The following is an 18,395-nucleotide window of genomic DNA, read 5'->3' as shown; positions in this document are numbered from 1 at the left end:
AAGAGACTCTGTGGGATCATTTATTCTCCATATATTCAGTTTAAGGAGCTGTTTTCAAAATTTTGAACTCTTTTGTACGGTAATATGTTAGATGGATGAGATGGCATCATGGATACTTAGCAATGGTCAGCAGGTAGACACGTGTTTAAAAAAATAAACATAAAGACAACAATGAAGGAAGTAGTCAGATTACAAGACAAGTAATTTGACCGTTTACTACCAGAAGTTGCTTCATGCGCTTCCTGGATTGTGATTGATGACTTTGCAGTGCTCCCTCGGGTTCTTCTCTATTGCATGTACTCCAGCAGCTAAAAGCACGGTGACACTGCAGGGATCTGCTTCGTCTTTCATCAGCCTCCAGCCCCTGTGGATGTGATCACACTGGATTACAGAACCTCGACTATTAAAGCTGCAAAAAGGATGATCTCTGTGACTGGCTTAGGGATAAGAGCTCTGGGCTAGAATCACACTCATGCCAATTATCACACGTGTTAACCATGTTGAAAATAAAAATTTGAGCATCATCGGCATGGATTTTTCGTTTGATCAGCTGCATCATGGAACCGAGCGGCTCAGATTAAGGAGGATGTAATCATCATTTCCCCTCCTGAGGTTCCTGCTCTATCGATCAAAGCTCAGCCCCTTCCACTTTATTGCATGTGCTGTTCTGGCTGTGGGGAAACCCTTTCAAATTTCTGTTCACAGCTTACATTATTTTTAAAGTATCAGAATCCCAGGTTATTTAGGTTTTGGGTCTTTTTCAGAATGTGTGTTTTTTTTGTCAATTTCTTGTTTTATTGTGTTCAGCCTTATTCTTTGTTTTTGTGTTTCTGTCATCTTTTCTTTGCTTTCGGTTTTTTTTTCTAGCTGTTTATTTACTTGTGTTTAAATTTCACGGTAAAACTTTATTCTGTTGTATTTACTTCATTCGTTGTTCTTGTTGAAATGATCTTTTTCCTGGTTGCAAGTTAGTGATTCTTCTCCGTTGCCATTCCCATACCATCTCTCTGTTTCTCACTCAGCTTGCCTCTCTGGTCTCTACTCTCGGCTGCAGACTTTTCCCAGTCAGCCTGACCTAATCAAGTTACCTGCCTATAAGCGCCTCTTTTTCTGTTATTCAGCACTGGATTCTCCTGTTTGTTCCAGTCATTGTTTCTTTATTCCTCCTGGACAGCTGCTTGTGTTTACTTGCCTGTAAATTTATCCTATCAATATTAAAAAGACTCAAACTTGCCACCACCTCCTACTCTGCCTGCATTGTGAGTCCAACTGTTACACTCATCATGACAGAACGTGTTTTCAAGCTTCATGCAGTTGGTTTGCAAAGATAAATTATTCAAAAGCATTTGAGATATTTTTGTTATTTTTGCTCTAATCCTGTATCAAATGAGGATAATCACCAAAATCCCAAATATTGAACTCTGCACCAAGCTATCTTCCAAAGAGGTTTTACTATCAAGCTAAGACAGGGAATTTAGTTCTTTCTTTTCTGGTATTATGATGTTAGGAAGTTTCATTTGTCTTTTTCCTTTTTGCTTCCCTTAGCTGCTTGAGCCTGACCACTCAGCCTGACCACTCAGGCCACTCAGGCCCACTTTTTCTTACTCATCCCAATAGGCTCCCTAATGATTCTCTGTTTTAATGATTGACTGGACTGACACAAATCAGTGTCAGTCCAGACTTTATTTTAAATGAAGTCAGGTTTCTTACTGCAAAATAAAGTTCCAAGTTTTTAACTGAAAACTAGGAATCATATTTGTCTGATGGTATCTGAAAGATACTGAAATATATAAGCTCATTAGATGATAACAACAACAACAAAGACTGGCTCTATATTGAAAAGGGAGAATGTAACAAGAGTTATTTAGAAAATAAATTGCTCCATAAATGTTAGAACTCACTGGAGTTTTCTGTTCCAGCTGTAAGTTAAGCATATTTATGCAGTGCCTTGGAAAAGTGCTTAGAGAGCACAAGATGTTGGATTGCACTTCCTCTGTCCTTTCACTCCACAAACACCAGGGACTTATTTAAAATCTGCTGAAAGGGCATTTGTATTGGAAAGTCTTCTATAAGATATTTATTGTTAGATTATTGGTTTAATGTATTGTTTTCATCCCTCTCAATCATTTTAAAAGGTAGTATTAATTACCCTCTTCCAAACTTGTCATACCACTACCACAAACTTAACCTAAATATGTCTTATGTGGAATTTTTGTTTCCCTTGATAGATCAACATAAACATTTTCATAATTTAAAAGTAGAAGTGAAATGGTAAATCAAAGCATAAATGCAGCTCTTGTGTGAAGGTCTTAGAGATTTGTTACAGAACATAAGTCTCCTTAGTTTGCTACAAGTCATTCAGGGACACTGTAACATGTAGTAGAATATTTATTTTTTCTCTATTGAATTGAGATCTGGGCTTTGACTTGTCTTCAAACCATTTCTTGGTCGCTTTACCTTTGCTCTTTGCGTCATTGGAAAATGATGTAGCTGGAAAATGTGTATTCTCTGAAGCTGCAGCTCTCTGGCAGATGGAAAAAATTGTCTCCACCACCATGCTTCACAGTTGGGGTAGAGTGTAGAGTGTTTGTGGTGATGTGCAGTGTTTAGTGTCCACTAAACATTGCATCTTGTCTGATGGCCAAAAAGATCAATTTTAGTCTCATCCCACCAAAGAACGTTTTTTCCTATTTGTTATGGATTCTTCCACATGCCCTTTGGAAAACTCTAGTCCAGTTTCCATCAATAGTGACTTTCTCTTTGCCACTCGTCCTTATAGCTTTGACTGATGAAGAACCTGGGCAACAGTTGTATGTGCAATGAATAGTTTAGATCATGTTTTAGAATACACTTAATGTAGTTAATAACTTGTGACTTAGATATTTATTTTTGAGCTTAATCCAATTAGCAAAGCAGACTGTGCTAATTGTGTCTAAGTATTTAGACACAATTTAAGTTTCTAAATAAAAACCCTGCAAGAAACATTCTTTAAAAAGAGCCTTAATCACAACTGTGTCGATTTAGGATAGTATGATGGACGAAGTTTAAGTTACATTTTTGCAATTCATACCAACATCTAGAGTTAGAATGTCACATTATTTTTTTATTTGGACATATGTAGCTCTCACCAAGAAGCTGTTAACACAATAAGACATGAACAATAAAGTCAGCTCATTGTCTGATTAGGGAAGACTTCAAAAACAGAAATCCTGTTTGCATATATTGCTATCTTAATTTATTTAGGAAAAGTTCAGTGCAATATTTTTTTTTTTTGCCAAGTCAACATGCAGTTTATCATTCCATCCATTTATTCTCCACACAGGTTATGTTTAACTACAAATTTATAAGTGAGATTTTAATTTCATGTTACTGCTGCTCATATGTTTTATTTCCAAGCAACGATCCGAGTAAAAAAAAGAACATAAATCCTGCTGTAGCTGCTGTAGTTATTCATGCTAAAAATATCATTTCTTTATCTGCTTTTATTACATTGGGTGAACAGAATGTTACTAATCCCTGCCTTTGTCAGGTTGCCTAGGCTCAGCGACACCATGTGGAGGGAAAAGGTATGGCATGTGACTCCAACAGACCGAGAGAGAGAAGGACGAAAAAAAAAAAAAAAACTTCAATTCTCTGTGCACAGAAGAATTTCAGCTTTGACAAAAGGCACCTTTAGGTTTATAAATATAATTTGTTGAGATAAAATATTTTGAAAACCATTGCAGTTCTGCAAGAAGTAAAAATGTATTTTTCTGTACAGTAATGCAGAAAGAAGCTGCATTACTGTGGTGGTCCTGTCCTGCAAGACTTATGTGATCATATTAGTAAAGTAAATAAAAATGATGATTGGAAAAAAAAAGCATTCAAACCAATTTATCTGTTTCCTATCACTTTCATAAACTAAAACTGAATCCTACATTGGTCTCTACTTGAACTTCAACAAGTGAAGCTTTTTCCGAGCCTTGGAGGAAAATGCATTCCTCTGAAGTGTTAAAAGTTGACATTTGCAGACTCAGGTTGCAACATGGCACATTTTTCAGCAACACCTCCAAAGGCAAGTTTTTATTTTATTTTATTTTATTTTATCTAATTATATTCTCACAACAAAATTGTATGCTGCGTGAGAGCATGCATATCCACTTAAAGCAAGATAATTAACTGCATTAGTTCAACTTGTAATGACAGATGTAGGCCAAAACATAAAATTTGATGTTTTACTTAAAAATAAATAAATAAAGCCATAAATATATTAGCTAAGACTGGAAGCCCACTTGACATTTTCATCTCTTTGCCCACAGGCTGATGTTCTGCATATGCACTGCATCAGAGTAATTCAGTCAACGCTCAAACTCCCTGACATTTATGTGCTAGAGAAGTGTTCATACCAATGTAGCAATGTTTATAATGGCAAGTAGGTGGATTCTATTTAGCAAGCAGGTGACTTTTAAAGGTGCCTGAATGCAGTATTTTTTTTTATTTTATAAAAAAAAAGTAAAATGAAAGTTGACAGGGCAGTGGAAACGGTCCTGACCCACTAAGGATTGAGTTTACTAGACCACACTAGACTAAGTCTGGTGTGGTTCTTGCAACAAGATATTATCAGCCAATTCCGCAAGATCGTTAATTTTGTTTGTGGTGCTTTTCATGGATTGGACTTGTCCAGCAAATTCCAATACATTCATTTGGATTGAGATCTGTGGTTTCTGGAGGACGTGTCAAAACCTCAAACCCAGTGTTTTACCATTTATCTTTGCTTTGTGGAAGAGCACAATATCCTGTTGAAAGAGACTATGCTAAGACCATTTCCAAACGTGCTGATCTGTTGCCATGCAGCATCAAATAAAATAAACTGTAAAGCAACTTGTGTTCTCAGTCATTTTATCACAATAAACATTTACTTGCTCAGCAGTTTGAGCTGCAGTGGTTCAGACTGATTTGGATCCTCACTCATCAGCCTTTGCTGTCCATGTGCATCAACGAACCATTATCCAGTTACTGGTTCACCACCTTTTTCTTCTTTAAACACATTCTGTTTGATACAAGCTACTGCCACAAGAGCTGCAGTTTTGTTGATACTCTGGTCTAGTCATCTGCCAACTTACTTATAGGTAACTTCTCAGCATGATATAAGAGCCTGTTTCAAGTACATAATTCCTTAGTAATGGTGAAAAGGTACTAGTTCCATTGGCAGATTATTTCACTTATAACAAAACATTTGTATCAGGTTTTAAGTGAAATAATCTGAAAATGTAACTATCACTTTTTGAGCCAAATTAACAAATTATTGATTAAAAACTAGCTCTTATATCTTGCTGAACAGTTACTTGTAAGTTAAATTTGTGTTATTTTAAGTGTACTAATACATTTGCTCAATAAACTAAACCTATATTACTTGGTAAATTTTTGTGTTTTTGGCAGCGTATGCAAAAGTTCAAGTGGTACGAATACTTTAGCAAGGCACTATATTCTGCATGAAACCTGTGACAGGGTGTGTTCTGAGTGGGACACAAAGTCTTGCAGGTGAAAAGATTTTGAGTTCTCTGGTGTTTCTTAGCCCTCTGGGGCTCATGTTGGAAGTTTCTTATACAAGTTTAAAGACATCTTCTATTTTAACAGCACTCTGCTTTATTATGCAGAGAAGCTCTGTCAGGCCATCATTATACCCACCACACACTAGAGATTTAGCCTTTGTTCAGTACCACAGATTTTATCTTTGTGAAGAGCAAAGAGTGTTATAACCAATAAAAGTGGATACAAAGTGTGAAAATGCATGCAATGTGATACTCTACATGCAAAGTTACCAGAACTTTAAGGAAGGTGGCTCTAATCATTGCAGTAGAACAACACATGTTATTTTGTGTTTGTTCTGGTGTCATTTTACATTATAAAGAGGTGAAATAAAGCTTGTTCTTTGCTTGGCACTGACAGTACTGCAGACGTGAATGAGGGTGAGAAATAATATTGAATAAGGAAGGAGATTAAAGCTTAAAAAGGGTTTTGTATTTCTTCTCCTCGTCACTAATGTAAATATTCAGGCTATTTTTCCTGCTCAGTCAGAGTGGAGCTGGGGGTGTGGCATCCAGTTCATTAATGATTTTCATTTTTGGAAGATAAAATTTGAGGATCTGCAGCAAAAATGTAAATAAACAAATAAATTAATAAACAAATAAGTAAATATACATTCACAAAAATCTAGTATATTTTTGGGGAAAACATGCTATGGTGCAATATTTTAGTGAACACACCTTACATGGTGACGGCAGAGCTCTACATGCAAAATGGATGTGAGGTGGAAAAATATCACTGCTGAACTCAAGAAACTCACATGTAGCCTGATTGTGGCTGCATCACAGTGAGGGGGTGCTTCCTTTCAGCAGGAAAAGGAAGCTCAACAGAGATGATGGGAAATTGGACAAAGCCAAATAAAGGAAGAAGTCAGAAAACAGGAGCATTGGGTCAAAGGTTCATCATCTAGTAGGGGAAAGACCCCTGACATACAGCCAGTAACTCAAAACTAGACATAAATCAACATGATAATCTATCACAGCACTTGAAAACTGATTCCCACATGTGCAGTCAATCTGACTTAAGGCAAACTATTTTGCATCAAAGAAATAAAAAAACTAAAAATACTCTTAGAGATTTAACCAGAAAACTCAGTAGCTGTATTGGCAGCAAAATGTAGTTCTTGAAAGCATTGACTCAGGAAGGGTTGAATGCATTGTCAGATTGTTTTATTTATTTTTAAAAGCCAATTATGCTTTTCCTTTTGCGTCTCAATTATTTGTCACTTTATGTTAACATGTCATTAAAAAAACAAACCAAATAAATCCAGGGGATATTTTTGACTGTACCTTCACAAAATGTGAAATTTATAGTGACAACTTTATTATTATTATTATTATTATTATTATTATTATTATTATTATTATTATTATTATTATTATTATTATTATTATTATTATTATTATTATTGTACCTTCATAGGTGCATTCTGCTTCTTTCGCAGGTCATGAGGATAATCACATCAAACCCAACCTGCCAGGCAGATCTTGTCTTCATATTCAAGCCTTAACGCTTTTGTCCTTGGCCTTTTTTGGCCTTCTACTAGAATGCACATTGCATTGGCAAACCTTACTGAATGCGTAAACCCTAGAATCATCAAAACAACCTTTCATATTCCTCTAGGTCTTTATCTTGCCTTTCCAAATAAGATTATCTTGCAGAAATGCATACTGATGACAAGACAGCAAATTGATAAAAATATTTATTTCTAGAAATTCTTTGTAGAAAATATTTGAATTGGCACAGGAGGTAAATGCTTTACAAGCACATTGCACAGCTTGGGACTGTAGTGGTTGGCATTTAGCTCGTTGCCATTTTTACTCTGAGAATGATGGATATGGAATATGAATGCTCAGTGACACGGTGACCCAGCAAAATGCTGCACCCTTCTCTCAGCTTGTTCCCTGTGCTCACAAATACACAACATTCACAAAAGGATAAAACCACCGACTTCAAAATGTGAGGTTATTGGGATCAATTAAAGCACACACTCCTACCATTGTTGCCACCATCGTCCTGTCAATTAAAGTCTATATTTGCCTTGGAAATTGGAACTAAATACCTGACAAATATTATGTTAAATATACAAAATAAATGTAAATGGTGATAAATTTCCAGTTATAAAATAAAAACAAATCACCTTGACCAAAGGAAATTAGAAGTACGTGATGTGTTCCCAGAATGCTTTTTATTCTCATTTTACACAAAATATCTGGTCAACAATGATGTGTTACAATGTGTGAAGAGCAGGGGAAAAAACGAAAATAAGTATGTAGATTTCGCATCTTTGGCAACATGTTGAAGCCCTAGAAATAACACAGAAGCTGTAAAGTTACTTTTGACTTCATAGCGATGGCTGACCACTGCATCGATTTATTTTTTTAGCAAAACCTAGTTCTAAGACTTGTGCCTGAGCACAATGACTAGTAGCTCTCTGTTTGGGTACAAAATACTCTGTTTCGGTATTTTGTATAGTTAGCTATTTAACACCTGGTAAAAGCGACATTTGAATATTCTGATATATGCAGAAACTCCCTCTGTTTCTTTCATTGAAGCAAATTCAAAAGCCCTGAAAAAAAAAAATTAATAAAAATTATGTGCTCAACAACCACACAAATGTCGACCATATAAATTAAGGCCCATCATAATAATTAAATTACGGCTTGTGCACTTCATCCAAACAAAGCAAAGCATTGTGGCTTTTACTGAATATAATTTGCTGGCATTTTAATAAAAGTTTTTTATACATGTACACGCGTGCGTGTGTGGATGTGTGTGTGTTTTGATGTGGTTAGAGCTAATGGATTTTTCAAAATGTATTTATTTCAACTGTGCAACAATTGTCTCCAAAATCTTATTTCTCTGCTCTAAAGTTATTTGGATGAAAAATATGCCACTGCTCCAGTCTATCAGTCATGACAGTTATGTCATCTGTTAGTGACTTTTTCCTCCTTTTGCTGGAAATTAACTAACCGCATTCAAGAAGCTGTGTAAATGTGGCAGTAAATTGCCTTTGAAACTGATATACAACAACAAAATATGCAGATATCACTGAGCATTTACTCGCAAAAATAAAAAAATAAATAAAAATGAGCCCTGTCATTCTATGTCAATAGTAATTAAATATTCCTAGAGTAAACACCGAACAGCATGTAAGGTAACACCGCAGCATGCTCAGTATGTAATGAGATTCACTTTGAAAATGAATCCCTTCACAATTTACAACTTACTCTCCCCCCAGCATTCAAACATCTGCAGCTTCTGAGCTGGTTCTGCGTTCAGCAAATCCCAGAGAGCAAACTGTTTGGTTTCATCATCTTCTCATCTTTCTGGTGTCTTACCCTATCCCCAGTCTGGGGGGAAAAGCCTCATCATCGTATCATCAGAAAAAGTCTGCACTGAGTAAAGAAGTGCTGATTTTGGATTGATGGTGACAATTCTATTTGCAGTTTATGACTTCTGTTGGATCAAGTGAAACATCAAAAAAGATGTCGATATATTGAAAACACTTGTAACTCTTTTCAGCGTGGTTCAAATTATTTTAAAATGTCACGTCTTCACAGCTTGGAAGATGAATTTCATTGCCTCGAAAGTGGATCATCAGATGTCCTCAAGAATGCCTGCGTGCAAACATTCTCACAGTTTATGTCTGTTTGACATTGAGATGCACAAAACCAGTCATGTACAGGTCCATGCGTCGCATTTACACTGTCGATATTAACTTTTCTTACTTCTTTACTGTGAGTTCAGAACATAAAAACTGTGGTTCAGGCATGAAATGCCTAAATTTGAAACCAGCGCGACACTTTATGCAGTAGTTAAATGACAGAGGTCATCTCAGTCCTTGGTGCCTGGCATTTGTGGACAAAACATAAGTTTTTAGAGCCAGAAAATTCAACGCATATGCGTGGGTGTGTGTGTGTGTATGGTGGTGGTGGAGGGCGGGGGGCGGAGGGGGGTTGATGTACCTGTGGGCGTTAACATCACCTGAGTGATTCTAACATGCTGACACACGACAATATAAAGACACACGAGGTGGTTCATCTGGCACAAGAGGACGCAACTTGGCTGCCTCAGACCAGAGAAACTCATTCAGCTTTGGATGCTTCTCAGTTTTCCATTCAGGTGAGTTAAAAGACCTTGCATTCTCGCATCATGTCTTTGAATAGAAATAGCAAATGGAACAAAATATAGATGTTTTTTTTTTCTTGGTTAAACATTAAGATCAAAATTTCCAATGTAAAATCTCAGTTATGAAAATCTAAGATGTTTCCTTGATATTCAGCTTAAAAAGTTTAATCAGACTCCATGTAGTCAAATGACATAGAAACTGACACAGGTTCCAAAAGTCTTTAGACAAACCAAACAAAATACGAGTGGTGACTACTCCTCATTTTGAATTGAATGCAATCAAATAGGAGAGCAAAATCAAGCATATTTTGAGATTAAATTAAATACAATAATGGGAAGCAGAAGATGGCAGTAAGGCATCTAATGAGTCTCACCCGGCATGCCTTCACTTGTACATGTGGTCATTTTCTTACACAAAGCTGTGATTTAGTATGACATATAACACTCAAAATCCCTAAATGCCTGAAATTATTTCACTACAGACCTAATGCATGAAAACCTGCTGACCTAATGATTAGGTATGGAATGACCCAGGAGGTTAACAGCTTGCAAAGCAAGAACTACAGTGTGCTTATCCAATTTGTTTTTACTGTGGTGTTTGAAGACTGCCAAAAAATATATAAACCTTCTGCACTGATTGTTTAGTAGCATTTCACTAGTAGACATGACATAATCCAAATAGCTCTTTGCGTGACTTGGCAAGAACAGGGACTGCACACTAATGTGGAAATTTGGTGCCACCACCGCTGCCAGTTGCCATCAAGCAGCATACTTATGAGACATTAAAGCTTTAATAAAGTTGAAGGTTGTTATTTATGGGAACTGCTCTAATGGCTTGCCTACATAATTTTACTGCCTTATTTAACTCTCTTCTTTCTGTTGAGACACGTTAATAAGAACCTGATTCTAGTCTTGAAGAATACATGTGGGAGTCTTCATCAAAACCAGTTTCTATATAACTTCTTGTGTTTCGTACGCTGAGAGAAGCATGTTGGGCACAGTGGTGAGACAGCCAACGGAATAAAAAGGGAGGAATTTTTAAGACTGTGCAGTTGATGTGTTTGAGCAGAACCATCTAATGTTCATCTGCCACAATCAGATGTGTCTATGTTAGATAGCACCTATTCATCCATTTGTCAGTGACATTTGATTATTTAGTGTGGTATTTTACCAGCTTTTCAATGTTGACACTGCATGTCTTTCTACTTTTGTCTCATAGATTACTGAGTAAGAGAGAAAGATGAGCGCCTTAAACAAGCGGATCCAAGACTACATGTTGGAGAGGAAAAGGCGGCGAACCAGATTGGTGACTAAAGATGGTCGCTGTAACATTGAATATGGGAACATTAAGTATAGCACCCACTTTGCCTTCCTGGTTGATTTCTGGACCACCTTTGTTGAGATCAGGTGGCGTTTTGTCCTGTTTATTTTCATTGCATCTTTTACCCTGAGCTGGTTTATCTTTGGCCTGCTGTGGTACTGGATTGCCCGAAGTAATGGAGATCTTGCATGGCAAGAGCCCCCTTCAGATCACATTCCATGCGTTGACAATGTCTTTGGACTCACCACAGCCTTCCTGTTCTCAATTGAAACCCAACAAACTATTGGGTATGGTGGAAGAGCAATCACACCTGAATGCCCTGGTGCCGTGGCCCTTGTCATTATCCAGTCCCTTCTTGGAGCAGTTGTCAACTGCTTCATGTGTGGAATCATCTTGTCCAAGATCTCCCTACCCAAAAAGAGGGCCAAGACCGTCACGTTTAGTGAAATGGCTGTCATCAGTCCCAGAAATGGTTCTCTCTGCCTGTCCATCAGAGTGGCCAATCTGCGCAAGACACTGATGATTGGAAGCCAGATCTATGGCAAGCTGCTGAGAACAACAACCACGCCAGACGGTGAGACAATCATCATGGATCAAGTGAACATTGACTTCTTGGTAGATGCTGGGAAGGACAACCTATTCTTTGTAACTCCTCTCACATTGCATCACGTTATTGACAAGAGCAGTCCCTTCTTCGACATGGCAGTGGACACGCTACATGACAAAGAGTTCGAGCTTGTGGTCTTTCTGGACGGCACGGCAGAGTCCACAAGTTCTTCCTTCCAGGTGCGAACCTCCTTCATTCCTCAGGAGATCATGTGGGGCTACAACTTCCTGCCGATCATCTCCAGGAGCAAAGAAGGGAAATACAGAGTTGATTTCTCCAACTTCTCCAAAGTGGTTCCGGTAGCCACGTCACATTGTGCATACTGTTATCACAACATTAAAGGACATCATCTCCATTCCATAACAGGAAATGACAACCCAGGCTTTGAGGTGATTGAAATTGACAATCTCCCTAATGTCACCAAGATGTGAAACACTTGCTGTTCGCGCAGGCTGAAATATCTGACTGGCAGCCCATTGCATCTCCCGACAATGAATTCCTGAAGTACAGACGGTTGCTCGAGGCATCTGCGGATGAACCATTTGCCCACAACCAAATGCTTTGCATTTAAACTTGAATCAGATTAACCAATTGTTTTGTTATTCTTTTGTATTGACAAATAAGGATCAGGAAACTTCTTGTGAGTTTTGAATGTGTCTGTATGTAAAACCACACCTGTCATGATCTTCTGATGAAAAACCTGTTTTCTGGAGGTCAGGTCATGTTAGCTGATGAAACATAGCTAATTGACACAAAGCTTCGTATGAAGGGAAGGAGATTTTTTTTATTTTTTTTTACCTTTCACATGAGTTATTTTTGTTTTAAATAAAACAGACAAAACATGTAATAAGTCACAAAAGAAGGAGTTTTTAAATTATGAACAGATGGTGGATGTGCTAAAAGTGATACTTTGATTTGCAGCAGTATGCTAAACTGTTCGGATAGGCTGGACTCCTGAGCCAGTCTTTCAAAACTGTGAGTGGTGCGATAGTTTTTTTGTTTGTTTTTTTATTTTGCAAATGACCATATTTTGAGAGAACATATCTCTCAGATAATGTCTAACTTGGCTGCATGCAGCAAACTCAATTATTTTTGTTTATATTTGTCTTTTTTAAAATTGCTTTTACTCAGGGGTAAAATAAACTTTATTTTTGCATTCATAAACATTTGTTTGCAGTAAAAAATTTTCACAGAGAACCAAACCTAAATGTCGCACCTGGTGTGAGATATAGAAGGTCAAACCAACAGAAGGTTAAGATCATTTTATTTACATAGAACATGTTCAGCGACGAGGCAATACAAAATAAATAAAAAATCAGTGCCTTGAAAATGAGGAAGTTTCTCATTTTCATTACATTTCCCCCCCCTTCTGAGGCACCTGAATGATTTTTTTCCCCCCATTCGATTTGACATTTAAATAAAATAAATAAACATATAAAAGAAAAAAATATGGGTGCCGGATGGGTGTGTCAGTTTTACTGTATGGTTGACTAAATGTTTGGCGTCATAACTGACATTTCAGCATTTAGAACATGGTGTAGTGTAGAGATATAAAACAGAACAACGTCACAGAATGGAAGTCATCCAAAAATACTTATTTAATTTAGTATGGAGAAGATTTGATAAATTATGTGTTTCTTCCAATTTATATCCAGTTTATCTGAGGAAGATATTTTATTTTTAATATTCTGTTACCATTCTAGGAATGCAGATTCTATAAGTCTCTGATTGCCCTATTTCTAAAGTAAAGAAATGAACAACTTATCTGTTGCCAGCTTTGTACATGACACAGTTCTGTATGATTCAAACTCAACAAAGCTTGAAACATGTTTTGTTGCTTTTGAAGGAACGTTATTAAATGTTTTGACAGCAAAAAGATGGCATTGAGAAAAGAAAACCTTGCTAGTCTTCTTTTGATGTCAAATATCAGCCATTTCCTAGTTTATCAGGTGCATCAGACCTTTGACCAGCCTTAGTAAATGTTAAACAACAAGGCAGACAGGAAAAATCAGCAGCCTCTAAATTGAGTATTATGTTGAAATCATAAAGTCTGGAATAACAAACCATTATAACAGCTGGTTTGATGACAAAGCTGCTGGAATATGCTTTACTAGTGGCTGAAAGTATGACACAGCACAATGGAATCATATTTTAAGGCTTTCTCTGAGGACAGTTTTTTTTTTTTTATTCAGTTCAACTTAATTTAGACTTTTAATAAAGACACAGACTCCTGGTACATAGTACAGATAAAATAAATAAATAAATAAATAAATAAATAAATAAAGCACACAGTAATTGGTGAAATCCACAAGGAAGAAGGCACGAAGCATCGCACAGTTTATAAAAAGTTGTGTCATTCGAATATGTTGAATCCATAGCTCTTCTGTAAAATTGCAGACTACAATTTCCCCAAGACACCACATTCCCAGATGCATCCAAGTATAAGGAGAGACTGACTAAGATGTTGGCGTCTTCCTAATGGCTGATGGATGATGAGCACTAAAGCCATGGCTGTCTAAAATGGCAAATCATTGCTTTACTTGAGCAGTTCTGTATAAAACATATTGACATACAAAGACGTTTTTTTTTTTTTGAAATGCAAATGTACATACTTTTTGAACATTCTTTGGCTTAATTACTACTCTGAGAGTGCTGTCCTTTTAGCAATTGGCATGTTTCAGAGTCTGTATAGGTAACGATTATTCGATTTCTAAATTAGTTGAATGATCGATCAATCATAAGTAAACCGATTAATTGTTTCGGTCCGGAGAATAAAGTATTCTATTATTCTTTCCGACAAAGTTTTAATATAAAAGTGAATACGAAAATCTAAATCATGCAGTGTTGAACTTAAATATGTGAATTTGTTTATGTGATTTCATAGGTGCCGCTGGTTTTAGCGCTGTGGCCTCGCCTTGCAGCTAGAAGCTCATGAGCTCCAGTTTTCTTCAGGTCCTTCTCTGTTGAGTTGGCATTCTTCCTATGTGTGTTTATCCTTCTGCTGTAGCTCTCTTGTTCGTTGGCCACTTGAAATAGGCATCAATCTCCCTGTGATCCAAACAAAGTATTGAATATTGATCGACTTCAACTGTGGCGGAGGTAAAGTCAAGCTGAGAAACAGTGCTGGAGAGGTAAAAACATTTATTTTGTCACATTTTCTATACAAAAGCCCTTTTTCAAAAGGTTTTACTTCATACATTGCAGGAATTACAATTAATTAATATTAAAAATAATACACTGCTTAATTGTAAAGTTATACACACAATACATATAATGGATTCAACATCCAAAATACATTGCATATATGAAGAAGTAGCATGGGTTCCTCTTCACTGATACTGCTTATAAAACAGGAAGGTTAAGGGTACATTACCATAATTTCTTTATGCTACAAATGACATGTTCCCTTTGGATTTGTTCACTTAAAGCTATACATCTGCAAAGAAAGCTGGATGTAAATATTAATGTTGTATTACTGAGTAGCAAACACCTGAAAACCTTAAAAGCACAGGGCTAGTTATGAACTTTAGGTATAAAAAGTGACTGGCACTGGAGTCTCTCCATCACCATTATGAACTGCATACAAAGTATAGGAATCATCTCTATTAGATTATGAGTTAAGCAGGCATTCGTGGTTTTAGGATTACAAACAAATAATATACAGATATATTTTTTTTAAACTTACAGGCACTTAAGATGTCACAACTGGATTTTAGAAAACAACACCTGTATGAAAACAAAAATGCTAAACTGCATTGCCCAAATGTACAGATATAAAAATACTTAACATGCTCAACATACTACTAGAAGAAATGGACTCAAAAAGTTTGCATTTTTGACCGAGGTCAACTCGTATTAACTCTCTTGGCGTTTTATACTGTGTCACATATGAAAATAACTCTGCATAATTTATACAGTAAGTTGCTTTAATGCCTAGTTGACTGATGCTTATAAAATAATAAAAAATAGGTCTGACAAACGCACAGCGTTTGCGAATCTGAGGATTTCTTTGTTTCATCTCGTCATACTTCATTGGTTTTTGTTCTTTGATAAATGACTTATTTTCAAGTGTCTATTTTCAGTGACGTCCTTTGAAAAATTTCTGAAATTGACAGTTGAAAAGCTGATTATAGTTGTAATTTTGACATGTTTTTACATGATAATGAAGAAACTCTGACTTGAGATTTGTTTGCATTTTGTTGGGCTGGAAGATCAGCGAAAGACCTTTCACCAAACATGCTGTTCTCATGCTAGGATCTAGTCCTGGAGAAGAAAAAAAAGAAACACTGCAACATAGGTGTCTGTTAGTCAGAATCACGAGGACCATCACTTCTCTGCACTGACCAGTACAACTGGCCTAAAAAAAGAGAGAAGACAAAGCCTGGCAGCTTTTATTGTCAGATTTAACAAAACAGTTATATCTTCTTCAGGACTTTAGTTGTCTACTGGTAATTGATAATAACGATAAGATATAGATCAGCAGTTGGAGCGTAACCCTAACACTGCAAGGGTTAGAGCTTTGTTTCTCAGCACATTTTAAAAGTAGATAAAGACTCGAGGGTTTTTGGATAGTTAAACAACATCCTCAAAAACAGCAAGGCCAACATAACCTTAAAAACCCCCCTCACATACTCTAAAATCACTTTCATGTTTTAGATTCATGACAACACATGGACATGCATTATTATCTTAAATAACCACTTCTGACATATTTTGATTTAGGCAAGGCTTTTTCTTTTAAGAGTATTTCACAAGCCAGAAAACGTTCACATTAATACTGATATGGTTGAGGAACACACAAAAAAAACCCTCAAAATACTATGGCTGAAAGGAAGTGATGAGTCAAGCACTTAGCTTAGTGTGTGGCCTACCAAAAAAAAAAAACAAAAAAAACAAGAGAGAGACACACAGGGCAGGAATTGCTGCAAATTACTGCAATTAAAATCTCGACTTTGCTTCCGCAGCACAACTGACTTAACTCTGCTGTGCTTATTACCTATCATCTCTCTAAACTTCATGCAAAATACATTGAAAACATTCTTTAAGCAACTGAGTTGACCCAGGTTCAGCAGAAACATACAGCGCTTCATTCTATGGCATCTAACTCTTCTCCAGCCTTCCAGTTTTGGAGGATAAATTAAATGGCGGCATGGTGAACTGTGTATTCCAGTCGCCAATTCTTATTCAGTGCTGAGAGAAGTCCCTCTTGCAAGATCTCTTACGTGTCTATTGGAGGCACACATACGCACATACATGCACACAACACCCTTCCTCCCTCCCTCCACACACAAACACACACGCACACCCACGCACGCACACACACACGCACACACACACGCACACAAGTAACAATAAACTAGAAGATGAACAGAAAAGCTAAGAAAAACAGTGGAAAAACCCCAAACAGGTAGTCGATAAGCGGCTACAGCTGATTTTTCTTTTTAAGCAAGGTGTACTGAGAAGGACATAAATTGAGACCCATAAGTGGTAGGCCCATGTCTGGTAAGGTAGCATGAAGAAAAGGCTGACACAATCAGGCTCAACAACTTTCCTTTGGCTTTGGGACAAGTATTGGCATTTAGATGAAACTTTCAAGACAATGGAAAAGACAGGCACAGGAAACTTAGATGTGCATCTATAAACAGTTGTAATAAGTAGTATTCCATTGTAGACCAAGGTATCCAGTTTTTATAAATTCTTACACACAAAAAAATATTCAATTTACTCATTCTTCTTTGAGGAACAGCATTTCTTTAGATGTTTGTTTCCATCAGTTCAGTCTTTGGCATTACAACGAGTGCAGCTCAGCAATTTTAGTAGGGGGAGAAGGTAGGTTTTAAAAGTTGGTCATTGATTGGTGAGAGTTGTTTTAATAGTAACTGCCAAGATGGGATGGCACATGGGTGTTTGGGTGGCGAGGAACGTTTGGGTTTGGGTAGATGCCTGCAGTGGGCGAACTCCAGTACTGAGCAGTGGGTCCAAAGAAATTGGAGGAGGTGACTGGCATAGATGGAGGGTGAGGGGATACAAAGTTGACCTTCTGCTGGTGGGCGTGGTAAGAAGGCACATAGGCTAGGTCCGAGGGGTATTTATACATCGATGACTCGGTGGGGTGGGGCTGCAGTGCCTGAGCAATACCATGGAAGTCGAACTTGTAGGCATAGCGTTTGCCATGCACTTTCGTCATGATATTTTTGTCATAGTAGTAGCGCAGCGCACGGCTCAGCTTGTCATAGTTCATGTTGGGCTTGCTCTTACGCTCACCCCATCGTCGCGCCACCTCATCTGGATCTGTCATCTTAAACTCTCCGTTGGTCCCTTCCCAAGTGATGCACCCTGCATTGGCACTGTCGGACAAGAGCTCCAAGAGGAACTGCCAAAGTTGGATTTGACCTGAGCCTGAAAGTGGACAGAAGAAGAAATCATTGTCATGGACACTTGCAGTCTCTAAAATGTAAGAATTTTTTATTTTTTTTTATGTTTACAGATTTCAGTATTAGTCTGATTACAGAAGGTTAAACATGTCAATAATCTTACCTGGATTGGCGAGACGACTACTGGTGGGGCCCAGAATCTGATAAGGATCTGTAGACAAATGTAAAAAGATGAACAATCTGGAATCAAATTTCTGTGGTATATAGTACAGTAAAATGTCCTGACGGAAAAAAGGTAAAATTGGTATCAGAATCCCTATCAAAACTCCACTCCAAACTCATTGTTCGTCTACTGTTTGAATGTTTTTTGTGTCAGTCGCACCTGCAGGTTTTGCCA

The 18,395-nt window shown here is 37.2% G+C and overlaps 2 protein-coding genes across 7 annotated transcripts in view; one reads left to right on the top strand and one right to left on the bottom strand.

Annotated features, from left to right (window-relative positions):
• The first annotated feature begins 9,587 nt into the window (after positions 1-9,587).
• kcnj1a.1 (potassium inwardly rectifying channel subfamily J member 1a, tandem duplicate 1) lies at positions 9,588-13,368 on the top strand. The gene is made up of 2 exons (XM_008425974.2): positions 9,588-9,690; positions 10,916-13,368. The coding sequence occupies exon 2, from the start codon at positions 10,937-10,939 to the stop codon at positions 12,053-12,055; it is 1,119 nt and encodes a 372-aa protein (XP_008424196.1). The 5' UTR covers positions 9,588-9,690; positions 10,916-10,936; the 3' UTR covers positions 12,056-13,368.
• Positions 13,369-14,748: 1,380 nt separating this feature from the next.
• fli1 (Fli-1 proto-oncogene, ETS transcription factor) overlaps positions 14,749-18,395 on the bottom strand; it is a 41,684-nt gene continuing 38,037 nt past the window's right edge. For all 6 annotated transcript variants that reach the window (XM_008425969.3, XM_008425967.3, XM_008425970.3 and 3 more), the window contains 2 exons: positions 18,162-18,209; positions 14,749-18,023 (listed from right to left, as the gene is read on the bottom strand). In XM_008425969.3, the coding sequence (XP_008424191.1) occupies positions 17,494-18,023; positions 18,162-18,209 (578 nt within the window). In that variant the 3' untranslated portion in view covers positions 14,749-17,493. The remainder of the gene's footprint in view (positions 18,024-18,161; positions 18,210-18,395) is intronic.

This window comes from Poecilia reticulata, chromosome 13 (assembly GCF_904066995.2).
Source record: "Poecilia reticulata chromosome 13, P_reticulata-male-v2, whole genome shotgun sequence".
Classification (NCBI taxonomy): Eukaryota; Metazoa; Chordata; class Actinopteri; order Cyprinodontiformes; family Poeciliidae; genus Poecilia; species Poecilia reticulata.
The sequence above is the reverse complement of the archived record's forward strand: the minus strand, read 5'-3'. Positions and strand labels throughout refer to the sequence as shown.

Bases quoted from the DNA above. Each gene is read 5' to 3' on its own strand.
- kcnj1a.1 (XM_008425974.2), top strand. From the start codon at position 10,937: ATGAGCGCCTTAAACAAGCGGATCCAAGACTACATGTTGGAGAGGAAA.